The sequence below is a fragment of the Melospiza georgiana genome, chromosome 6 (assembly GCF_028018845.1).
Source record: "Melospiza georgiana isolate bMelGeo1 chromosome 6, bMelGeo1.pri, whole genome shotgun sequence".
In the NCBI taxonomy this organism is placed as follows: Eukaryota; Metazoa; Chordata; class Aves; order Passeriformes; family Passerellidae; genus Melospiza; species Melospiza georgiana.
This window is the reverse complement of record NC_080435.1, coordinates 19,826,178-19,852,022: the sequence shown is the minus strand read 5'-3', so window position 1 is coordinate 19,852,022 and position 25,845 is coordinate 19,826,178. Positions and strand designations below refer to the sequence as shown.

Genomic DNA, 25,845 nt, shown 5'->3' with positions numbered 1-25,845 from the left:
TGTTCAGCTTTGAGAAGAAAGGTCTGGGAAGGGACGTCATCAATGTGGAGGTGACAGAGGATGGATCAGGCTCTGCTTGGTGGTGCCAAGCAAAGTGACAAGAGGCAAAGGAAGAAACAGAGGTTCCAACTGAATGTGAGGAAGAACCTCTTTATTGCACAGTGACCGAGCACTGAACGGGCTGCCCAGAGAGCGTGTGGGGTCTCCCTCACTGGAGATACCCAAGAACGGTCAGGACAGACTCCTGTGCCATGTAACCCTGCTTGAGCAGGCAGTTCAAGGCTCTGGTCCCTTCCAGCCCGACCCATCCCCTGATCCTGTGCCTGCGGAGGGAGCAGAGCCCTTCCCGCGGCTCCCCGGGGGCACGGCTGTGACCGCCCGCCATGGCGGCCCCCTCAGGCGGCCCCGGCAGCAGCGAGCGGCAGCGCCAGCACCAGCAGCATGACGTCACCCCCCCGCGCAGGGCGCAGACGCGGCGTTGCGGCGCGAGGCCGGGCCGCCCCCCCCGCGAGCGGCGGGGGCCGTTCCCAGAATGCCGCGCGGCGCCGCCCGCCCCGCGCCGCCATGGAGGCGGCGGGCGCAGCCGGAGATCCCGGCCCCGCCGCCCGGCCCCGCTCCCGCTGAGCTCCGCGCGCCCCTCGCCCTGCAGCATGAGCGGCGGCGGCGGCGGCTCCTCGGCACCCGGCCGCTTCGCCGACTACTTCGTCATCTGCGGGCTGGACACCGAGACCGGGCTGGAGCCGGACGAGCTCTCCGGTGAGTGACCGGCGGCGCTGGGCGCAGGGGCGGCGGGGTCCGGCCGCGCTGCCCGCACCGGTACCTGCCCTGCCCGCACCGGTACCTCCCTGCCCCGCAGCCCCGGGCGCTGCCGTGGTTGCCCGTGCCCCGCTGGGAGCCCCGGGCTCTGCGGCTCCCCGGGCATGCGGAGCGGCCGGCCAGGCGCGGACCGGGCTCGGTACAAGTGGCCGAGCTGCCCCGAAGCCGGCCGGGCAGCGCCGTTGGACGGGCTGGGCAGAGCGCGCCCTGAGCGCTGCCCTGGCTTTAGGCGGTCCGAGCCCCAGCGGCGATGTCCTGCGCTCCCTGCGCGTACCAACTTCAGCCGGGCGCTTGAGACACACGAGCACCCTGAACGAGTCGGGTTTGGGAGAGAGCGAAAACCTTTTGCGTGTTCCGTGTTGCCTTTTTTTCGTAGCTCAGAATAAGAATTCTCTTGCAGGAGTATCCGAAAAGAAATCGGATTAGGAAGTGATTACTCTGCTGTTAGGTGAGAATGTTCACACTGCAACTAAACCGTATCCATCTAAACCACACCACTGTGTCAAAGCAGTGTTTTTAAGGTTAAAAAATAATTCAGTTGTGTTTTAGCAGCACCTCTCTTCAGTTTCAGTCTGGCCTCAGTTAAATCGGAGTGTGGCTTAGCATCTCTAACAGTTAAGAAAGGGGAAGGAATGTGGTGGTGAAAACCTGACCTAACATCAGCACTGATTCTATTTGGGCTCTGAACTTGACCGGTAGTACATTCTCTCACCCCCAGCCTCGGTTTTTTACTAATTTTTTTTTTTTTTTTTTTTTTTTTTTTTTTTTTTACATATTGATGCGTTTAAGCTGTCCTTCAGTAAATAAATGCTTGTTCCTGGTAAAGTGGAATTTGTGTTATTAGAACTGACTTCTTGCATTGAGTGAGCTCCTCTAAATTTTGCCTATTATATAAACTCTTTTTTTTGTTTAATGACTTTAAACAAAATTTCTCACCTGTCCCTAGTGCTGAGCAGTACCCTTCCCTATGAGAATTCTTGTTTGTCTAATGTTAAAGTGACTGTAGGCTACAGTTTGAGGCTTGAGGAGTGAGTACAGCATAACAGTGTGCTCTGCAATGGCACTGCAAATTACAGTATCAGTTTGATTTAAGAAATCCAAGAGAACAAAATGCAATGCAATTTCATTGAGAGATATGTGAGGGTTTCTTTTAATTAAATGGAAAATGAACGAAGGTTATAGATCAAAAACAATTAGAAAGATGTTAATTTTGTGATTAATTTACTACAAATCTATTTGTGTAATGTGGTGCGAGGCACACTCAGTAATGCTCCCTGCTCTTGATAGGCACATGAATAATTCTCCGCACATAATTCAATTTAAAACCAACAGTGCATTACTTTGGGCCAGCTATCTAATAGTAAACTGGAAGGTATAAGTGCCTTTTTTAAAATAGCCTGTCAGAGTGTGCAGGTCTGAAAGCTGGAGTGTGCTGTTCTTTCTGTATTTGCTCTCCTGGTCAAGGACTCTATCTATGGTATGTAGAACTGTAGTGTGTGCTGTATCCTGGTCTCTGCTGTTCCACCATGGTGTTACCTGTGACGAGGTGTGCGGCTGGGGGGAGAAGAGGTTTGTGTTTATGGGGAAGACAGATTTTTGCATGATTTGAGAAAAGATTTTAAAAGAAGGTGGGGAAAATTTCCAATAATGTCACAGCATAAGGGCTAGGTGGAATTCGGGTGTGTTTTCTTGAGTTTGTTGTGTTATTAATAATGCATTATAGTGTGACTGATAATGCTTTCAAACTGTGTCTTGGGCTATAGCCTCCTCCAGTGTCCACTGATAAAAATGGAGAGGCCTCTGCTATATTTCAGCGGCTTTCGGATAAGGCTTGGAAACACTCTGTACTTCCTGCGAGCCTTTCTTATTTCAATGAAAGGGTCATTGTGCGCTGGTTCTTTTCCCCCCCTCCTTCTGATTTCTGCGCTGCAAAACAGCTTCTGAATCCTCGTCCTGTTGAGACAATTGGCTCCGTGAGTGCCCATTGTTGGACCGGGGCCGGGCCCGGCGGGTCCCGGTGGGTCCCCTCAGGGCCGGGCATGGCGGGTCCCTGTGGGGCCGGGCACGGCGGGTCCCGGCGGGTCCCTGTGGGGCAGGGCATAGCGGGTCCGTGCGGGCTCTCCTGCGGGTCCCTGTGGGGCCGGGCACGGCGGGTCCCTGTGGGGCCGGGCACGGCGGGTCCCTGTGGGGCCGGGCATGGCGGGTCCCTGTGGGGCAGGGCACGGCGGGTCCGTGCGGGCTCTCCTGCGGGTCCCTGTGGGGCCGGACGCGGCGTGTCCCTCTGTGTCCCCCGGGGCTCTCCTGCGGCAGGGCTCCGGAGCGGCCCCGCATGATGTCATCCCTCCCTCCTTCCCTCCCTCCCTCCCCGCACGGAGCCCGCCGCGCTGCGCGGCCCCGGGGATGCTGCCCGCACACTTTGTTCTCGGCAGGCTCACCGAGCCGCGCAGTTCAGGTGTTCGGCCCTAATGTGGGTGCTACAGCGTTGGCTTCAGGCTTGGAAATGAGGCATAAGCTCAGGAATTGGTGCTCGGTCGAGTTACTTTGTTTGAAGAGACACCTCTGATGGCGTTTTCCCTTTGTATGTTGGAAGCTTACTGAACAGCACAGCTGTAAGGCTTTTTCCTGAAAAAGTTGGCTGGCTGGTTGGAGAGGCACAGGATATATAAATGTGTTTGTTTTCTTTAAATGCAATGAAAAATCCTGTATTTATGACTTGTCGTTAGCACGGGTTAAAGAGTCTCTATCGCTAGGGCTTTTTTATCCCTAAATTCAATTCTGGGCGTCCTTTCTTATTTTGGTAATTGTGTTCCCAGTGGGTGACCTCTTAAAGGACACAGAAGATATTTGCTAGGTGATGGTAAAACAAAACAAAACCCCAGCACTGGGTGAAGCTTAAGCTCCAGTGTCAGCTGCTAAGCTGGGTGACAGAGAGAGGAACTGCGGTGCATTACTGTTTCCAGATGGTGTTGATACACCAGAAGTGATGACAGAATTTTTCATTACACTGCTGAGGTCTGTCACAGGTGTATTTCCTTCACAGAGCAAATCACAGAAGAGTTGAGGTTGGAAGGGACTTTGGCAGTTGTCAGGTCTGGGACAATGTCCAGGTGATTTTGGGTATCACCAGAAATGGAGACTCCACACGTTCCCTGTGCAGCCTGTGCCAGGGCTCAGTTACCCTCACAGTGAAAAGCTGTGTCCTGATGTTTGATGGAACCTCCTAGTTTTGGTTTGTGCCCATTACCTGTGGCTCTGGCATGGGATACAGCCTGTCTCCATCACCTTTGCGCTTTCTCTTAGATGTTTATATACATTGCTGAGATTGTGTCCTGAGCTTTTCTGTTCTGCAGGCTGAACAGTCCCAGCTCTGTCAGCCTTGGCTTCTGTCCCTTATTCGTGTTTGTGGCCCCTTGCTGCACTCTCTGTGCTAAGGGGCACAGAGCTGGGCACAGCTGTGGCCCCTCCAGGGCAGGATCACCTCCCTCAGCCCGCTGCAAATGTTTTTGACTAATAAACCCCATGTACCATTGGCCTTGTTTGGAGCAAGGGCACATTGCTGGCCCTTGGTCATCTGGAGATGATGAAATACATCACCAAAAATCTACTGTATGTAATGTAATGTATTGTAATGCTGCAACATTATGGTAGGATTTCTTCATTCAGATTGTGTGACTGTGCCCTGGAAAGGTAATGAGAATGGAGTTGAGGCTCATCTTTCAGCTGCAGTCCTTTGTCTGTTGAGTTAATCAGATGTGATCTGAATGATGGTGGGAAGCCTTGCACTATATGAAACTGTTGGGGTTTTAATGGAAAAAAACATGGAATAAAAGGATTTTTACAAGCAATCACTTGTCAGCAGAGTTTGTTTATTATGGAGTGGCAAAGCAGAGCATTAACTTGCCATTGCCTTACATTTATGTGAAATGTGGTGTTGGGGTTGCTTTTACAAAATACAGAACTCAGATCTAAATATCTGGAACCCGTGTTCTAATTAAATTCTTCTGCTGAACATACCTTGGTAGTCTTGAATGTTGTATAAAGATGATAACAGTTATTTTAGAACTAGCAATATTACAAAGGAGAAATAGTGTAAAGAAAAAAAAAGCCTATGATCTGTGAAGAAAAGATCGATTATTTAATAATAGGTCTGTTTTTTTAAAAAAAAAAAAAAAAAAAGAAGAGTAAACCCAATGACTACTCTGCTACCTGTACTTTTTTCCCTGCCTTTCTTCCCAGTTTGAACTGTTTTTTTAAGATTTGGTCTAAAAATTACTTTATTTGGTAGGTGAACTTGTGTTCCTTTGCTCAAGTCCTTATCAGGGTGCTTTGAGTTTTTCCACCTGATCATGAGCTTCATCTTTACAGAAGAATGAAAACAGAGTTAGGTGAATCCCATTTGTCCAGGAAATATCTTTCCTGTAGAGACCCTTCAAGAGCCTTTTCAGAATTCATGTTTGGTCTGCTTTCACTCTCTTGTATGATGATCTGATACAATTTTAATGGTTCTTCCTCTGTTGTACCTTTTTTTTTTTTTTTTTTTCATTTTCTTTTTAATGGTGTTGAGGCAAGATCTCTGCATGTAGATTAAGTAGATTAACATGACTGGTTATGAGTGAGGCATCTCTGTGTTGCCACAGGAGCCACTGGATTGCTGCTAGTGTGTGAAAAGAAGATGATACCTGGTGTATGGTATTCACCTAGCTCCACTCAAAATTATTCTGACAATCTCAGAGAGTGTTTCTCCTCACCAGGAAAACAGAAATGTTGTCTCACCTCATTTCCCTGTCTGTAATTGAAGTGTCATTATTTTTCTATTTTGTTGGCCTCAAATTTAAAATGACAGCTCATCTTTGTGCATTGTTAGGGGTTGTTTTAATGGAATTCTGTATTGATATAAACTAAAAAAAAAAAAAAAAAAAGTGTGTGAGGACATGATTGAAAGCATTGGCCACATATGTAAGCCAATAAATTGCTTAGTGGAATTATTTCCATTCTGGAAGTCCATGAAGTAAGGCTGTTATCAGCACCCATGTTCATTTCCAAGTTAAACACACTTAAATACTTCCAGGCTTTTATTTTGCTGCAAAGGTATTTGTAAGGGCTGGCTAAAGGGAAAGAGGAGGAAGAAGAAATGCAAACAGTTTAAATTAGCAGATATAATTTTCTGATTGACATTTGACTGTTTTGTAGTTTGTTGTGTTAGGAATTTTAATCTCAGAATTAAGACATGTGGGGTTGGAGCCAGCTGTGGTGTTTGCAGTGGAGCCCTTCTGCAATACTGTAAAATAGCATGTGAGTAAATTCCTCTATCTTTGCTGTGGTGGTGGCACCAGCACTTGCTGCAGAAGTGAATTCCATTGCTGGGAGCTATTGCTTGATTTTACCAAAGGCTGAATTGTTCTGTGATTGTGGGGTTTTGGTTTTGGTAGGTTTTTTTCTCCCTCTTCCTCCCTTTGTGCATGTGGATGGTATCCATGCAAGCTTCCCACAGTTGCCACTGGTGCCTCTTCCCTCGGGGGTTCATTCTGAGGCTGAGGGGAGGTTTGCAGCTCCCTTGCCTCTCTGGGATTGCTGACAAGGTGCTCACCCTGTGGGAGGCCCCTGCAGTTCCCCAAGGCTCACAGCTCACCTGGTTTCACTCAGGGCACTGTGGCAGGCAGCAGATAGCAGCAGCTTTTGGCTGGGCTTACATGGGCACATGTGAAATGTTTAAATCCAGATAATAGCTTATTCCACTCTTCCCTACCCCCTCTATCTTTTCCCAAGAAGCTGGAGCTGTTTGCCATGTTTGAGTGCCAAAAAGGTCTTTTGTCTCTTTGGGAACTGAGGCAGACGTGCCAGGGTAGCTGATATGTGGATAAAGAAAGGCAGAGCTGATGTAAGGGGGGAGCAGCTGGACTCTGCTGAGCTGCATTTGGACCACAGGCTGCTGGGGATGTTTCTGTAATGCCAATCTCGTTCTATCATATTTGTGTTTTGGGGTCAATTGAGCTGGGTTCTTTATGGAATACTCCCCTCAAAACCTTTCTGTATTCAGTTATAAATTTGGTTTACTTGGAAGGCTCTTTGGCAATGTGTGGGGAAGGAGAAAGGTTACAAGTTCTTGATTTGAGAATAAATTTAAGGTGTTAAAACATTGTCTGAAGAACCAAGGTTTACAAGTCTGTTTTTTAAGCCTTTTAAAAGGCTTAATTCCTATGGCTTTCAAAAAAGCCATAGGAATTTTAAAAAAAGCCATAGGAATTTTAGCTTATTAAGACAGGGCTTACAAAGATGGGCTCGTTTGGCTTTCTGTCCATTAGGGTTTTTTGGTGCTAGTTTGTTTTTTCCTGTTATATTTGGGAATCTTTGCAGTTTATTTTGCGAGAGAGAGGCTACACACAGAGCTCTGAAGTGAATTGGATGGGAAATACTGCCATTTTGCAAATAATAACTTTTTTCCCAATTCTTCAAATTATTGATTCTGAAGTTTCAAAACACCACAATTGTTTTTTATCCACCTTTTGACTTAGGAAAGTCCTACTTGAGTGTTCTTGGTAATGACTTCTCATAGTTATCTTTTGAATTCCCACTAACCTGCAGGGCTCATGTAGCAGAAATGATGCCCATGAAGTGACAGTGTCAGAAGCAATTACTCAGTGATGCACACTGTGCACTAATTACTCTCTCAATTTCTTGACAACCATTTCAGATTTGTGGTTTGCAGTCAAGTTTGCAGTGAGCTGGAATGCTATCCCTGTGAGGCTTAAAACATTATTGCACAGAGAAATTATCAAGCATTCCAGCACTAACTGGTGATGGATGTAGAATTTACTTGGAGTGTTTCTGCTCAAGGCATGTTTCTTAGTCTTTCCAGGAAAATGCTACTCCACTTATGGTTTGATGGGCAAGAGCTCATTGGTTGCAAACTTTCCTGTAGAAGTGTAGAATATTGGCTTTTTTATTTAGTTTTTTTGGGTTTTTTTACTGTCTCTTTTATCAGCCACAGTCAGGTACCATGTGTACACCTGTACTGAGTCATTTACATATGGATATTGAAGCATTTTGAGAAAGAAACTTTATCTCATTTCATGGGTAAGTGATCTAGAGACAACATGGCAGGCAAAAGGAACCTGTTCAGAGAAAGCAGCATTTCAGTATCTGAGTGAGGAAAAAAGGTTGCTTTTACAGAAACAGATACTCTTTCACATAGCTTCAGGTGAGTTTGAAAAAGTTTCTTTTTTTGCAGTACAAGCATAAACTTTTAGGAGCTTTTCTTGCCTGTTATTCCTCCTTAACTTGCTACTTTCAGCAAGCTGCCTTGCCAATTATTGTTTCCTAATTTTGGCCCCCAAGCCCAGCAATGTCCTACTGAGCTGCCATGAGAGTTGCATTGGGGAAAACATAAGTCCCTTAAGTCAACAAGGTTGGTGCCAGCATAAGGCTGTCATGTCCTTTCTGTCTCTTTTATGTGTGGGATCTGGGAAATGTCAAGTAAGCTCCTTTTTAAATTGAAATGTGAAGTAACTCCTTCAAAAGTTTTGCCAAAGAGTGGTAAAATTTCTGTTTACCAGTATCTTGGTCATTTCTCAGAATTCTTTTGGCAGAGATTTTATGGCAGTGCAGACCAATCCAAGTGTAAGGTGTTGTGGTCTCTGTTTCCTGTCCTTACTGAGGTCTTTGTTTATGACCTGGACCACAGTGGTGATACACAGTTGTGAGTGGTTAACTTGGACTTGAGACTTCTGTTCTCAGGTCTTTGAAAACACGAGGGGTTTTTTTTTGTTAACAAAACATGAATTTTTTTAATTGGACAAGAAAGGTGATCTTGATAGGCTTATGTGTAACAGGGAGAGAGCTCAGGAGGCATGGATGGAGAGATGATAAAGAAGGATCCAGCCAGAGCAGAGATAAGCTTTGGGGTTTGTCATATCCCTTGACCAAACTGTCAGCACATCTGATTAGTTTTCTGTGATTAGAAATCACTCCTATCAAGCAACCTGACTTTCTTACAGGACAACTTTTGTTTTATTCAGAAAGGGAGCAGTCCTTGTTAAGGCAGGTTACTTTCAAAGGTTAGATAGTAAAGTGAAGCACACTGGCCAGGGCTGGTATACTGAAATGACTGCATTGCTAATCTTTCTGTGTTTTTCTGACCTCTGTATGGTTTTGAAACCTGCTGAAAGACTTAATGTGTTTTGTAAAATACGTTCTTCCTTTTCGGTGCAAAACCTCAGTGATATCCTGGTTGAAGGACTGGAAAAGTGCTTCAGTAAGATTTGATGCTTATTTTTTTGCACAGATGTGTTTTCATCAGTCCTCAGAGCCAGAGGGCTGTGGGAGCACAAAAAGTAGGGACATTTGAGTGGATGGGGTGTGTCACTGTGAAAGGAGACCATGGTTGTTGGGAAGAGTTGTTTGGAATGATCTGTGCTCAGACTTTCCTGAAGAGTCCCACTGGATCTGCCAGTCCTGGGGGGGCATGAGGAGAGCAGCTGGTTTCTATGTTAAATATGCTTAAAATATGCTTGTCTCCACTTCTGTTACACATTTTTAGTACATGTAAAAGAATTTGGTTCTATTCTGAAGGTAAGCCACCCTTTTCCTTTCTTAGTGTCTTCTGTCGCACATATTGCAGATCTATTGTGTAATGGAAATAGTGTGTCCCTCCTGACCCCTGTGGCTGTGAACACGCCTTTCATTGAAATTCTGAGCCCTGCCGCTGCTGTTTAGTTGGAAACAGACCTAAATATCTTTCTGTAAGTCTTTTTGCTTGGGCTAGAGCAGAAAAGTGGTTTACTAAAACAATTCTGGTTTTAGGACCATTCCATTGAAAATTTCTGCTGGACAGTCTTGATTAAAATACATTTTATTTTATATTGTCCATCTGCCTTCCTGTATTACATACAAAAGAGTACAAAAAGAAAAGCTATAGGAAAAAAATCTTTAGGATATTTTTAAAGATGCAAGCTGAGGACTATTTTAAAAGCTGCTTTAGATTCTTGGTGGTTTCTTCTGCTCCTACCCTGTCCTGCCACTTCCTTGTCCCACCTCTTCCCGCCTTCCTTGCACCAGGAGCAGAACAATATAAACAAAAGCTTTTGGTTTCCTGACCTTACAATCACAGAATGCAGATGGCCTCAGCTGTTTTTCTGTGGTGCTTTAAATTCATTGTTGCAGCATTTGAAACGATTCCCGGCTGTGTGTGGCAACATGTTTTGTTATCAACTAGATGAATGCTGGGGCTTAAATGATGAATGGCTATCTATTAACTCCTAGATTTTCATTTGCCATGAAGGGCTTGCAAGAATTTACCTATCAAAGGAATAAACAATTATTTGTATCAGGCAGAGTTTACACTGAATTTCCAGTTAGCAAAATGACCTCTTTTTTATTTATTTCTTTCCACAGTGAGTTTGTTTGTGTTATGATTTTTGAAACATTACTTCTCTTGAATTTTGGGAAGTGAAAGAAAATGGGAAAACAACAGGACCTTTAATGGTCAACAGATTAGGGTTAACTCTCTTTTTTTGTCTCTCTCACCTTTTTAAAGTCTGCAGAAGGAGGAATTTTATAGTCAGTTGAATGTTCAATGGAGTATGTTCTCCTTGAATTGGGATAAGGGATTTTTACAAGCAGCTATGGGTTCCCTAGATGACAAACAGGAAAAAAAATCAGAGCCTTTTAGACTGGTTATTTCTTTGTCTTTTCCCTCCTCCCTCTGAAGCACATCCTTCAGCTTTCCCAGAGGAAGGATGGCACTCCATCCACACTCATTTCACTGGCCCTGGGATCCATACCTATGTGTTTGCAGCTCATATTCGCACCTTGGTTTCAGAAGGGCAGGCAGTGAACTTGCTTTGCCTTCAAGGTTTTCTGTCAGGGGAAGTGGAACAGTAACTGTAATAATGAAGGTTTTGGAGGAAGTCCCAGCTGTGGTAGATGTGTCACAAATGCAGTGGGGTGGAGGCTGCTGCAGACAGTGGCTCAAACACCTGATTCCAGCTGTTCCAACAACAGTGCTGCAGGGAAGTGAAAGTGACCCTGAAGATTTTTCTCCTGGATAACTTAACCTGCTTTAAAAAGTGTTCAAGTCCCAATTCCACATCAAATTAAGTGGTCTAATTCAGCTTGTGCTTTGCCAGGTGGTCTTGCCAACGGGGGCAGGGGGATAGGGAGTGTGGGACAGAGGGTTTGTGTGTTTCAGGATAAAAGGGAAGAATTCTTCTTTGTGTATATCTGAGCAAGAGGTTTGCTGGAGAAGGGAGTCCTCTCTAATGAGAAATACGTGCAGCTCTGTTTAAGGAGGAGGAACTGGAAGGAAGGAAGCAAGTCATAATCTGAAAGCATTTGTCTATTGATGGAGTGGCTCTTTGCTTACAGACTTGGCAGCTGCAGCTTTTCTTGAATCATGGTTTTTATTCCAAGAATTCTCGTATAATGAATTTCTTACCTTAGTCTGCCAGACTTTGAATGTTTATTTCCTGCATTTTAGAGAGGTGCTTTTTTCCCCTCTAGTTACATATGGTTTAATATTTGTTGAAGAAGGAATCAGAGAATTTTTCTGTTTTACAAGTAAACCTTGGCTAATTCTTACTGTGTTAATAGCTCTCTGTGTATGTATTGTATTTATTGAAAGGATTTTTCTTTAGTATTATAATAGAGTATCCTAAAAATCAGAATGGTGGTGTTCTCCAGAAGGCTTGGCTTAGGGTTTTTTCTTGTTTTGTTTGTTTCTTGTGTGTTTTTGAAAGGCTAGATTGAATCAACAGATTTCCATCTTATTTCACATCTATTATGGTATTATGGTTCAGCCCATATAATTTAATTGCTTGTTTGATGATCCCAGTTTTCTCTTAAGACTTGAAAATAGACTCTTTCACCATTTTTGTTGGCAAGTTAAAAGAGGGCAAATCTTATTTTTAACTAAACTCTTTTGCCTTTAATTTTAAGAGACTGATTCTTGGCTTGACCATCTTTGCATCCCTTCATGTATCTTAAGCCCCTGTATTTGCTTTCACAGGCCAGGTGCTGGTCATGTGTCAGTCTGAGTAATCCAGAAGTCCTCAGATCTCTCAGTGTATGCACCATCTCTTTCCCCCAGTGCCTCCCTCTCCCCAGATTGCTTTTATTTACTCCATACTTTCATCTTTTCTAGATTGTGGGTTCCATAAGTGTGTGCACTCTATCTGTTTTGCCAGTCAGCTGTTTTTATTTAGACTTGGACCATGAATTTTGGAGCTGAAGTAATTTTATGTTTGATAAACATAATTATTTACTGTAGTATCTGTACCCTTATTTTGTGTACTGAGGATGTTTGCTGGCAGAACTGGGAATCCCATTGCTGTTTATGCTGCTGGTTTTGGATTCACCTCATTCGGAGTGTTACTTTTATCTTTGGAACTAAGGCAAATTGTATCTTTGGAAACATTTTTTTTCTTTTCATTAGGTGCTTTGACAGGTATGGTTTTGCTCTTAAAAAATTCTCACCTGAAACCCAAGAATGAGAAAGGACATTTTGAAAATAATCTATGATGGCCTTTTCACTGAGGTATGGCTTTGTGCTTTATAGCAGTTTTTTATTTGAAGCAGGGTAGAATTAGGCTGCTCTGGGAATGGTGTTTATAGTTTAGGTGCTGTTCAAATCCCCTTGTTGTCTGATTTTTGCCTTGCAGCCCTCATGTGTGCAAACCTCTGCTGTTTGTCTGTCATGGTCAGACAGACATGGTCCCCAGTCTGGTCTCCAGTTCCCCACCCTGCAGGACTTGGAGAGTTCCCACCACTCCCAGGTCCTTTGAGCTGTGGGGCAGAAAGTGCAGAGCTCAAGGGTGTGGTTATAGGGTCTGTAGCGTCTTCTCTAAATCAATTTTCTCTGGATTCTCTGTGCTGAGTAGTACAGGAAAGCTGCCCTAAGTGCATGGCTCATAGTTTCTGTTGCTGGTACAAATTTTCACTGTTCTTATTCATTTATTAATTACAGCAATATGACTGTTTCATGTTGAAGCTGTTTTATATTTAGTTCAAGACATTCATTTTAGTGACAGCAGAAATTGATAGAGTCTCTGTATGCTAAAAGATCCCAGTAAGTGTCTTTATGTGGAAAATATAAAGTTAATATTTTAATTGCATGTATCTAAGAATTTTTTATTTGAAGATGTCATGTATACAATAAATGTACACTGAGACGGAATGAATTGAATTAATAGCAGGCTGTATCACAGGAATTTAAAGAAAGAAGCTGCCTGTCTGGGTAGAAGCAGCAAACCACTTAATCAGAACCAGTCAAGCTTTCTGGATCTTTGTTCCATAATTATTTTGAGCAGATGAGTGGACTCAGTGAGCAAACAAAGGTGACAGTATTAATGATGCCTTAAAATCAGTATTGCCACCACCATTTAGTTTGTTTTTGGGGCACTTTTTCTGGTAACTAGGCTAACCTATTCTGACTTGCTCTCTGTTGTCATAGAGGGAAAATTGAACTGGTCTACATCTGAGATAGCTGCTCAAAGATGTTTTTCCTAGATGAGATGCAGGGAGAAGTTCCTATACAGTTCTTAGTCTTGCATACGTTTTAGTGTTGCAGCACTGCAGTCACTTTGTAAATATTAAAGCCAAATGGTGAATTGACAGCATGTTCAAAAGGCCATGTCTGTTTAAAAAAGGCTTTATTTGCAAAGTATCCTTGGCTTTTTTTTTTAACAAGTTTTTCCTTTCTCATTAAGGACAACTTAAGCCACTGTTCTATTATGTAAATGAAAACTTTTCATGGCCGTGTAGGATTTACAGAGAACGATTTGAGATATTGAAGACAAAAAATGCAGAGTTAAAAACATTCTTACAAAGAAGCAAGCTAGTCAGCAGGGAAATTTGAATTGTTAGAATCATGTACAAGTTTTCTTGGAAATGTGCATTAGAAATTTATAAGCAATGCATGTGGAAACGTTGCATCTATGCAAGGTCATAAGTAGGTGAATATGCAAGTTGTATAACCTAACCATTTTTCTTATTACTGTATTGGGAAGACCCTTTTTCCCCTCCTTTCTTTTCCTGAAGAGGAATACAGAAGGCAGTGAATCATATTTTTCTCTGGGTAAATCAGGAAAGAGCTAAAATTAGACCTTCTGAGTTCATTCTTTTTATTCCCGCTCAAAGCTGAGGAAAGCTTGGTAGATGGCATTTGCAGGTTTTGAATTGAATGTTTTAATTTTAGTTTATAGAACTTTCCCCCCCCTTGTTATAATCTTACAAAAAAGTCATATCCATTGGTATGGATAGCTTCATGCAGAGTGATGCATGAGACTTCCAAAGCAATGCTGTCCAGCCTAGGCTGGAGACTCCATGAGTTTGTAAGTCCTAATTCTCGTCAGATCAAACACAGACACTGCTCTCCACTGCTCACAGGTGGAGCAGCAAGAGAAGTAACACAGGTGAGAAGGGGGAGCAGCGTGAAAATGAGAGCCAGGGAGGTTTCCAGCATACCCCACAGATCTCTTTGGTGGTGTGGCTCATGTTCAGTGTTAGGTGACTCAGGAAGGGGCTGATAAAATTAGGTGTACTTGTTAGTTCAGCGTAGGATACTTGCAGTGCATGCATTAGCTGCTCTAATGTGCTGGCAATTACAAAGTCCAAATTACAGATATGTAGGCCAGCATAATTTCAGGTGGTGCAAATGAAGTTGAAACTGAAAGCCCATCATGGTTCCATACATTGCAAACAGCATTAGGTGGCTGTTAGAGCAGTGGTGTGAGCTGCTGTGAAAAGGGGAGCTGGGCTGTTTGAGCTGGATCTTCCAAATAAATGTAATGTGTTTCAACTCTCTGGTCATCCTGAGCAGATTTGTAGTTTGCTTTATGCACGCAACTCAGTCCATCAGGCTCAGTTTGCTGAAAAGATGTGAGAGGGTGGTGTTGGAGAATTACCAGCCTCGGATGTGGGATTTAATCCTGTTGGTGCTGAGTGCCCCCCTCTGTGGTCTGAGCCTGCTCTCAGCTGAGCTCTGCCTGCCCAGGAGGAGCCAGGCCAAACCTGCAATCCTGGACACCCCTCAGCCAAGGAGACTTCCTCAGAGGCTGTGTCTAGCTGGTGACCTCCCCTTTGATAAGCAAGCTGCCTCCAATAACTTAAGTCTTTCATGCATGTCTTCTCAAATTACACGGTGGTGTGGTTTCAGCCAGCCCCACACAGCCTCTCACTCCCCTCCTGAGGAGTGGGTGAGACAATCAGAAATCTGAAACTGGGAAAACTCTCAGGTCAGGATAAAAACAGTTTAATAGGTAAAGCAAAAGAGGAATTATTCACCACCACCCCAGGGCAGGCAGGTGCTCAGCCATCTCCAGGACAGCAGGGATAGATCATGTTTAATGGGCAGGGTTGGTAAAGTGTGTGAAAAATGGGAGAGGAAGCAAAGGGCATCACCAGAGCTGGTGATGGTTGCTGGTGTTGAAAAACCTATTTATTGCCTGGCATGGCAGGAGCCAGCAGGTATTGAGCTGGGCCTCAGGAGGAGAGAGGGCTGGCTTCAGGAGCCAGCAGGTGTTAGAGCTCCAGCACGTGTTTTCTCCAGCTCACCACTTTCACAGCCCCTGTGCCTGTGCTTTACTTTCTGCTTCCCTCCTGTTTTGGGGAATCACCATGAGCTAATTAAGCTGTTTGTGTGACTGTACTGGATTAGTGAAATGTTAATCTTTGTTAACCCTTTCTTTATTCTCTATTTGTTTATTTTTAATCCATGTTGTTTCACTGATCCTATTTTGAGTGGAATGACACAGGGAGTGTTTTTTTTTCCAATGACAAATTCTGAGATGCTCTGTGTCACTGTCATTCCCCTGCTGGGTGCAGTGTCACGGCTGCACTAAAGTGGTGCTTGTGGATTTGTATTGAGTCTGGTTAAATTATATTTCTCTAGGCTTTCATGTTATTGTTTACATTGCAAAATGCAGTGGGATTCTTACTGTTTTGAAGGTTTGATGTTCGCCTGAAACTTCCTGAAGTATTGCTGGGTGTTTGTGGATTTCATATGTTGTTTGACATTTCTTGACAAATAATCTTATAGTTGTAGCTGTTTCATCATTGGTTCTGATTTAAGTCCAAGGTAGTTGCAACTCTGCAGTGTGTGGGACATTTTGCATCTTGATTTTTGTAGAGCTTTTCCTCTGATATAACAAACACCTGAGGGGTAAATGTGTATGTGGAGAACATCAATGGTGTTTGAAAGACCTCTCTAGTCTTCAGCAGGAAATACTATGTTCAATTAAAAATCCCCAAAATTTTCCTTTGGCGTGGAATGTGTATAAAAGAAAGAAATTATTTTTAGATAAATAATTTCTAAGGAACTCTTTACTATTACTTGGATAAGGAAAGTACTTTCTAGCTATTACTTCTGCTAAGGGAGAGAAACCATGTGAAAAACATGATATGAGGATAGCAGTCCTTTGATGGTTGTTGAGTGTGGGAACTTGCTCTATCTCAACTTATGGCATACATCATATTTTTATCAGTTTTATTTCCTCTTATGCCTTCATGCCTTCATTTTTCCTCTTATGCCTTCATTTTCTTAGCTGCAGAATACAACTGTCCATTTCTGCTGGTGGGTTGGTGGTCTCTTGCGTTTGCTAAAATTGCTCTTCACTCTTTTTATCAAAACCGTTTCAATTATTCCTGAATTAATCAACTAACTGAAGGAAACCAAGATTATCTCATTTGGTTAGAGCATGGTGCTAATAACATGAAGGCTGTGGCTTGATTCCTGTTACTTAAGAGTTGGACTCAATGATCCTTGTGGGTCCCTTCCAGCTCAGAATATCCTTTTAATTCTGTCACTCTGTAATTCACACAGAGACAGATCTTGAAACCTTGAGTTATTTTTGCTGCTGGAGATGTGCTGCAGTTGGTGCTTTGCTGTAGCAGGGTGTCTCTGTTTGAGGCTGATCATAAATGTAGAAATTTAGGGTTAATTGCTTTTTGCCTCTGGATGTAAGTAAATATTGTTTGTGGATTTTCCCCCTCCCCACTGCTTATGACTGTCTAGTGACAATCACTAGAGAGGAGAGAAGGGGAAGCTCAGGAAAAGGAAATAGAGGTGCTCAGGTTCCCTTTACTTGTAATGGCAGGAAAACAGTGTCCAGTGTCCTGGGCTTGCACAGATTGCCTGGGCTGAACTTTCCAGCGTTGCTGAGCTGTCCCTTGACATTCCCTGCTTGTTTGAACCAGGATCTTTGGGAGTCAGCATGGTCCAGGGAGTTTGTGATATTCCAAGCATGTAGGCTCTCCCAAAAGAGCTGCCTGGGGATGGGAGACTGTGCTGCTGTGGAAGGGCAGAGGAGCATCCTGCAGAGCTGGCAGCAGCATTCCGGGAGAGGAGAGAGGAGAGGAAGGTGCTGCTGGGGCACTGTGGCAGCAGCAGTGTCTGTACAACAGCTGAGTGCCTTGATGGATGGCAGCAAGGCCTGACAGGGTTCCTTATGTTTCTGTCTGAATCAGGACTCAGTGGTTTCCAGAAATCGATTTTGGTTCTTTCATTAAATTACAGCCAGACTCCAGCTCTAAAAAGTTAAGAGTGTATTGGTGAGAATGTCTCTTGGGAGGAGATGGTGCAAGGCTTCTTTAAATAGGTGAACATCCATTCAGTGTTTGTTAGCGTTTGGGCTTTTTTTTAATCATGCAGCATCATGTATTTTGCAGTGTTACTACTCTTAATGAAAAGGTCTTTGAATCACAGATCTTCCTTTTTAATTTCAAAATGTATATCCTTGCACATAGGTGAACTCAGTGTTTGTGCTGTGTGGTTTCCAAGTTCAGGAGAAAATTTGGCCTTCGTGTATTTTCTCTCCTTGACGTATGTGGAAGATAAAAAAAAAACCAGCCAAAGAACAAAACAGCTTAGTACATGTCTGAGGTTTTTCCTCAATTATCTAAAAGTTGACATTACATCATCTGCACAGATGTAAATATAGAAAACAGTAGGTGTGTTAAATCTCCTGACATACTTTTAAAAGCTTTTTACAGAGGACTGACTTCACTTGAGTGGATGTTTGTGTCAGTAGAGATGTGGCATTATGTCCGTTTTTCTTTCTGGGAGACTGGAAGTTTCTTTAAATGTTTATTTTCATCTTTTATGGTTGTGTTAGCTGTGGAGATGCTGTTATCGTTTCTGTCTTTAGCTCTACTCTTTCATAAGATGATTATATTTCAGTGGTGTCCTGGTTATTCCTAACTATTCCTCTCTCTGCAGGTTTCAGATTTTCCCAAATACGCTTTTTTTTCTTTCTGAACAATGATATTATTGAATGATATGGTTGAACAGATTAATAAATAATGTAGCTGTGTGGTTTTGTATGAAAATTAGCTGAGCTGTTGATTTTTCAGACAAATAATGAAAGCAATGCCTCCTTCAATTTCATGCTAAACCCCAGAGAATTAACAAAATAGATGTGAATATTTTGGGTATTGTGAGACCTGTCCTAGGTCCTGATTCAGGGTAAGTTCCCTGTCTGAGATAGTATTTAAGACTTAAAGAAAATCCACAGTTACCAGGCTTCTCAGCTGTCAAAGGACTTGTTAAGCACTCACTGGAAATTCTGTTTGCTTTGGTGTAATGTGTTGTGTTGGGTTCTGTATTGTGCAGAGAAGTGCTGCAAGATCTCTGTCTATGGCTACTTAGTGCAAGTAAGTGTTGTGCCAAATAAAGATTCTAACTTGGCTTTGAAATTGAACTTTAAATATTACTCTAGACATACAAAACAAACCCAACCAATTCTGAAATCAATTTCTATTGCCTTGTAATTGCTGCATGTAAGAAAATAAGAGAGGATTTGGAGTGTGTTTTCTCTTTTGCAGGTGTTGCCGAAATAGTTCCATTTATTTAAAGCATATGATTTCATGCAATTGTGCCTGATTGTTAGTGCAGCTGTCAACAGCTGCATGCTCATTTAGCTAATTGCATTCTAGTAATATAGCTAAGCTTATTTTAAGATACACAGTTGTACATTTTTGTTTTTTTAAAGCAACTGCTCACACTCAGAGTATTTACTGCAGAAAGTTCTGTGCTATCACAATGGGCTGTCATTGCCCTAGAGGAAAGTTCAGAGCTTCCACACAAGGCTTTCAGCCAATCTAGTGTATGGATAGCACCTGTGGGAAGTTGGACCATGCCACTTAAATTCACACAATTCTAAAGGCCTTGAAATGATCTTGTCCTTGGGGTCAGTTTCATCATCTGCTCTTTGGGAATATTTTGTAGTTAAAATGTGAAACTTTAGTTTCACAAGCAGCTTGTTCCTCCTGCATCAGTGTTCTGACTGTGTGTACAGGAACAGTGAGATTTTCTTACATACTGATCATCTCCTAGAAATTTGTAGGTAAAATGAGAAATTTGTGTAAGTTATGTATGTAGAAAAAGCATATTAGGGGAGTAGCCTGTCCTGCATGCTAATTCTGGATATTTACATGTTTTTTCTGGTGTGTGTTAGTGACGGGATCACAAGCAACAGTATGAAATGTATAATGCAGTGTTGTTTTTATTTGTTATATAGCTTTATGCCAGTATATACAGGCCTCTAAAACCCGAGATGGTGGCAGCCGTTTCATTTCAAGTGCAACAGAAGGTAAAGGAAAAAGTGTGGGGCAAAAAAAAAAGCACTTTGTTCATCTAATACTCTTTCTTCATGGACGTTTATGTGGTTCTTGACCTTCTAACCTTCTAGCCTCTTCCTTCACAGCTAACTTCTTGCAATAGATGGTGGTTATCTTTTTTCCTGAGTCTTGAAAATGAAATTAAGAGATCTCATGATGTCACTTGTATGTCTATCTAAAAGTTGCATCATCTTTGCATTTTGTCTATTTGTGCTTTTCTTCAATAACAACATTGCACTGAAACTGAAGCTTTCGCTGTGTTTTAACAAGAATCTGAAATATCTGGAGAGTGGCTTAGAGAATTGCTGTCATGACCACAATCTCAAGATTGCCACACTTAAGGAAAAGCACAGATACTCAGTGACACAGAAATGTTACAAAGCTAATCCTTGTTAATATCTGCAGTCTGACTATATGCTAACCAACTGTCTGCATTTTCTGTTTCTCTTAAAAGGAATGTGTCCTTAATTCACTTACCCTCGAGTCTACCTGCTGATGTCCTGCTTTTTGGCCTTGTTTTCGCTCAAAAAGGGAATGAAATATTTACTTGTGTGTTTTTCTTTCATCTGCAGGGGAAAACTTTGAGCAGACTCCGTTAAGACGCACATTTAAATCCAAAGTTCTTGCTCGCTATCCTGAGAATGTTGAATGGAACCCTTTTGACCAGGATGCAGTGGGAATGGTCAGTATCACTTCATGGCTTTTGGTTTTTTTGTTACTTCTAGAGAATTAGTAGAGAAATAAATTAGTCTGCAATTAATAAATCCTTTTTTGTGCATGATTTTTCCATTTAATGGAATGTGGTGTATCTTAATTTAGATAAAATATAGTAGTTTTCTCTCTCAGGTTTCTGGTCTTGGTGACCAGAAAAGCACTTTCCTTTATATGTGTTTGAATTTTATTATTTTATTCCTAAAAATATGAGGCTGGTAACAAAATAGTAATAAGTTTCAATAGAAATTGCATGCAGCCCTTTTGATACATTCCTTTTGTTTTTCTGATTTAGACCCATATCACTTTATTGTGCAGAAATGTAACACTTAATAGAATTTAAAGTGAGATATGATGGCAGCCTGTGGATTTTAAATCCCATTTTCACCAATGCTTCTGCAGGCAGGGGGAGGGAAAAGTGTTTTTTAATGGATTTTGTCTCTCCTTCCCCTTTTTTGTAGCTGTGTATGCCTAAAGGGCTTGCTTTCAAGACACAAGCAGATTGCAGAGAACCTCAGTTCCACTCTTTCATTATCACTCGTGAAGATGGCTCGCGGACATTTGGATTTTCTCTCACGTTTTTTGAGGAGGTCACTAGCAAGCAGATCTGCAGTGCAATGCAGACCCTGTACCACATGCACAATGCTGAATATGACATTCTTCACAGCCCTCCCTCCAATGACAAGGAGAGCTGCAGCAGCACTGGGGACTGCAATGGCACCTCTGTCTCAAAGCTGCAGCGGTTTAACTCCTACGACATCAGCAGAGACACTCTCTATGTCTCCAAGTGCATTTGTCTGATTACTCCAATGTCTTTCATGAAAGCTTGTAAGAAAGTTCTGGAACAGCTTCACCAAGCAGTGACTTCGCCTCAGCCACCGCCACTACCTTTAGAGAGCTACATCTACAATATTCTCTATGAGGTTCCTCTTCCTCCAGCAGGAAGGTCATTGAAGTTTTCAGGTGTTTATGGACCAATTATCTGCCAGAGGCCAAGCACCAATGAACTACCATTGTTTGATTTTCCTGTTAAAGAAGTTTTTGAATTGCTTGGAGTAGAAAATGTGGTTCAACTCTTTACCTGTGCCCTTTTGGAGTTTCAGATACTGCTTTATTCACAGCGTGAGTACTTGGGTTTTGTTTTCTTATCTTGTAGTTGTACTGGCACCAGGTCTTACTGTGTCCTGAATGCTAAGAGCACCACAAACAGCAGAATAGCTGCATTAAAGTGGCATGAGCATGCTATTGCAGTCTGGCTGATCTGTCTGCAGGTCTTCAGGTAAAGAAAAGCACTGTAAGGAGAGTGTTGCATTGGCTCCTGCTGTTAGACACCTAAACTTAAAACTGGCTTTTCACATCATCTCCTCTATTTGTGGTTTGGCTGACCTCTTTATTGTGGGCTCTGGAACTGTGCTCCTGGATAGAGCAGTTTGCCTTTTCCATGTTCCTGCCTAGCTGCTCAGCTGAACTCCCTGCTATCTCTGCAGAGCTAGCCATGCATTCTGAAACAATACACAGTTAATTTTGTATATATCTGGTTCTGAAGAAGAGTTAATCGTGCAAATACAGTTTTCTCTTCGAGTACCCAAAGTCACATTTCAGTTGTTACTTTGAAAGAGAAGTACCTGAAAAAAGTTTTGACTGAGCTCAAATCCCAAATCCCCATGAAGGCCTTGAAACAGTGACAGCTCTGAAGGCACAGAGCTAAAGCTTGCTTTGAAGAGGATGGGCAGCAACTGAGCTGAAATAGCATGTTTATCAATTAGCGAGTAGTGTGGGAGTGGTATCTATTTTCTGTGTTGAAATTTGTGGATACTGGCCTTCTTACTCCACATCCTGTCGCTTTAACACTATGACTTTAAGACTATGTGGAATTATGCCAAAAGATAATTTCTGTACTTTTTCTTTTTGGTCCCAAGCTGACTAACATTAGTCCAGACTCACCCATTCAGAATGGTGTGGTTTAAGCACACAGCCTGCATTTGAACACTACTTTATAGCAGTGGTTAGGAAGCCTAAAAGATCCCAAGACAAATTTAGGGCTAGTCCATGGTCTTACTGAAATTTGTTTTCAGTGTTTACTTCCCTTGAAATAGGTGGAAGATAAATGGTAACTATTTACAAAATATTACCTACATTTATCAGCAGCCTTCTCCAAGCATGAAATACAGATTTTGTGTTAAGTGTGTTGAGATCTGTGCATAGACTAAAGCCAAGGATGGCTCTGTGTGTACAATCAGGGTGATTAAAAGTCTGTAATGGCATCATTGTGTTAAATTTCAGTTGTATCATTTTATAGACACTGTGAACTGCAAGAGAAAAACTGCACAGTAATTCAGATGCAGTCAAAAAAACCTTACTGAATTGTGTAGTGGTTACTCTCTTGGATTTAAAAAACAAATTCATAGCAAATCTAGAAATACTTGTCTAGCAAACAAGCTTCTTTGTGGTTTCCCCTGAAATGGATTAGGCATGGATATGTTTGAGATATATTTAAGGAGAGTTTCTGTGGATACCAGTGGAGGATTCCAACATCAGCACCCTTGATGAAGAAGGGTGTGGTGGTGTCTGTGGAGGTGTCTGAGGTTCCTGTGGAGGGTTGGAAGCTCCCCATGTCCATCACCTGGTGGGAGCAGTGCTCCTGGAGCTCCCTCCAGGCCATCCCCTTGTGAGTGCTCTGTTGTTCCAGCCTGGAGCTCAGCTCACCTCTGGGCTGGCCTGCTGGATTCTGGCTTCTCTTTCCAAGCCTTTTTAATAGGTTCAGCTTTCTGTCTTGGGCCCTTTCCAGGTGTCTGATCAGTGGCAAATTAAAGAGGCTTAAAATAGCCCTGGAACACTTGAGTTTCTTGTTTGCAGGCTCAGCCATTTGGAGTTCAGATGGATGAGGGATCACTTGGGACAGTTTCTGCCCACTCTTTCTCTGCCTCACTCCAAGCTTGGGCTCAGCTGGGCTGTGCTGTACATTTTATGGAGGTGTCTTGTCTCTCTGTCAAGTTCTTACCTTAGTTTTTGGTTGAAAAGTCTTCTTTCAGTAGAAAAATAATTTTTTCTTAATTGTTTGCAGTCTTTTGAGCCTCAGGTTTGGTGAACTGGCTGCAACAGTGCCTTCTCAGTAATAGCAGGCAATTTTTTTGAAACATAGCTTCCCTTAAGGACTTTCTGAGGGATTTAATCTCTCTGCTTTTTTTTTGTTTAGTTTTTGTTTGTTTGCCTCTGTTGTTCTTTTCAACTGGAATATGGTGCTAGTATATTCTCCTCTTTCTTCAGTATGGTTGAGTAACATCTGTTTTTTGCTGTTTGTAAAGCAGGAAATATTGAATGGAGGTACAGATGATTGTGCACTCAGTTCTAAGTGGAATCAGGAGTTGCTTTACTTTTGTAAAGGCTTTTTCATGTTCTTGCATGCACATCAGTGTGAGGTTTGGGTTGTCTTTCAGAATACAAATACTGAGTTTTTAAACGTCCTTTGAGTTTGTTCAACCCAAGACAGCTGAGGTGACTGAGAAATTTCTTGTTCTCCTAGGTCAGGCAAGACTGTGATACTCACTGAATGGATTTAGATTTAGAATAGTACATGTCAGGATCAGCAGATTTGTAGGATTTACTTGGAAAAATACCCCTAAACCAAACACACACAAAATAACGAAAGACCACCAAAATAAAAACCAAACCCAAAACCTCTTGGAGGTCTGGTGGAGCTAGATGATCTTGAGGTCCCTTTCAACCCAAACCTTTTCATAATTATATGTCTCTATGAATTTGTTGCCAAGTGCAGTTCTTTTGGAAACAAATTATTTTAGTGTTTTAAGTTTCAGTCAGTCCTTGGAGTAGGAGTAACTTCACTTGGCAGAGGAAGTGTTTTGGTTTAAGATTCCTTTGACATGTTTCTGACTTGATGCTTCTGGAAATTCTTCTTTTGTCCCACTATGTTGGCACAGCCTTGTGTATTTTGGATTGCTGTAAGCCAAGTGTGGGGAATGAATGCCTCAGTTGGATTGTCCTGTTGAGAGACCTGTCCAACATTTGGAAAAGTGCCAGAGAGGGAGGAATTTGAGGATGCTGCAAGTGCTGAGGAACTCTGGAAAGAGCCAGTGGTGCTGGAGGCCTGTGGGAAGTGCCCTTGCCAGATATTCTGTGGGAGCTGGTTTGCATTCCTGCAATTTATGTTGCTCTTGTAACTGTGAAATAGACTTATTCCTTATCTCAGAGAGCACCTAGAGCTCTTCTGAAAAGTGTGTACTGAGTTGAGACAGCTGTGAAATCTGCTTGGAGGTAATTTTTCTAAACAGCTAGAAACAAAAAAAGGAGAAATGTAATGCACTGCTGCCACAGACTGTGCTCTAGGACAGTTTTTCATTAGTTTAAAATTATGTTCATCCTGGAGTATTAGTTTAATGTCTTTGCAGTATTGCTCTGCTGCTTAGCTCTGATCTCTTACATAGGACACTCTGGTTATGCCTCCAGTGATTTAGGAACCTTGCTGCTTGAGTCCCTGTGCCAGACTCACAACAGGAGATGCTGCACCCCACTGCTTCTGCTAACCACAGCTGTCTCTTACTGCAGCTACAGGGCTTTTGAGGTGACTTGTGAGTTACTTGACAAATACAGCAGTATTCCATTGGGATCCAGGAAGTAGGAAGATTAAAAGCAAAAAATGTTCCAAAATGTGATGGTAAAATTGTTTTAAATTTGGCTGAGTCAGAGGATTTCTGTGGGCACTTGACAGACTTTTCTCTGGTAGAATGTGAAAATGGGGAGGTGGAATTATGGTTCTTAAAGCTGCCAGCTTCTTCCCATCCTGTTCCTCTTTTTCCAGGCATAGGACCTCTCTACTTATTTTTTATTTTTTAAATCTTCTACACATAAATATTATTGTGTAGCTTCTCATACACACTTTAAGAAATAACGTATTTTATTTACAGCAGTTGGTTAGAATAACAAATCATGCCTTTTCTGTGTTCTTAAGTGGCCATATTAAAAAAGTAGTGGATTTTATTTTCCTTGCCCAGTGATCAGTTAAGCATTTCCCATCTAACAGTGCCCTAGTCATATGTCATTATTTCCCTACCAGTGCTTGTGTACAATACTAGGCCAAAAGATCATGTCATTGACACCAGAAAAAGCAAAATCTGATTTCAAGGACAAGAGCAACAGCACTGCTGAAACACTTCACTCTTTTAATCTTTTTGTTGTTGTTATTTTTAAATCTACTGTAATTCTTTGGTACAAGAACTGTGCTGCTTGCTTCTTTAAACCCAAAACTCCCTCCATACCCTCTCTGAGTAGGTATAGCTGATGAAAACATAGGAGTTATTTTGGTTTATATTTTCATGCTTCTTGCCCTTGTCCTTGCCTTTTGCCCGTAGCAGAATGCAGTCACTGTTACTTGCAGGCTGCAGCTGGGCAGGCCAAATCTTTGGGAATGGCTCAAGCCTTGTGAATATCCAGGATCAGAGCTGCTTCTGCAGAGAGCTCCCTGGCAGGAGGTGGCTGCCCACTGGATAGAAATTCTGACCTATTGATGTTACTTTATAATTAATGTGGAAGGCTGATACTAAAGTTAGCCTAATGACAGAGGGAGAGGTTGTATTTAAATTATCCACCAGGATCAGACAGGGGTTGTGTGTAGTAGGAAAACACTGTTTCTATTTTAAGACTTGTACTTCCAGATAAACAAGCTGAATACAAACCAGCTGCAATGTTTGTGTA

At 42.4% G+C, this 25,845-nt stretch overlaps 1 protein-coding gene across 4 annotated transcripts in view; it reads left to right on the top strand.

Annotated features, from left to right (window-relative positions):
• The first annotated feature begins 626 nt into the window (after positions 1-626).
• The window catches only part of DENND5A (DENN domain containing 5A), a 62,312-nt gene continuing 37,093 nt past the window's right edge, over positions 627-25,845 (top strand). For 2 of the 4 annotated variants that reach the window (XM_058025846.1, XM_058025843.1), the window contains exons 1-4: positions 627-756; positions 19,326-19,397; positions 19,998-20,107; positions 20,598-21,258. In XM_058025846.1, coding sequence (XP_057881829.1) covers positions 651-756; positions 19,326-19,397; positions 19,998-20,107; positions 20,598-21,258 — 949 coding nt within the window. In that variant the 5' untranslated portion in view covers positions 627-650. The remainder of the gene's footprint in view (positions 757-19,325; positions 19,398-19,997; positions 20,108-20,597; positions 21,259-25,845) is intronic. The other 2 variants (XM_058025847.1, XM_058025845.1) reach the window with 1 other exon arrangement.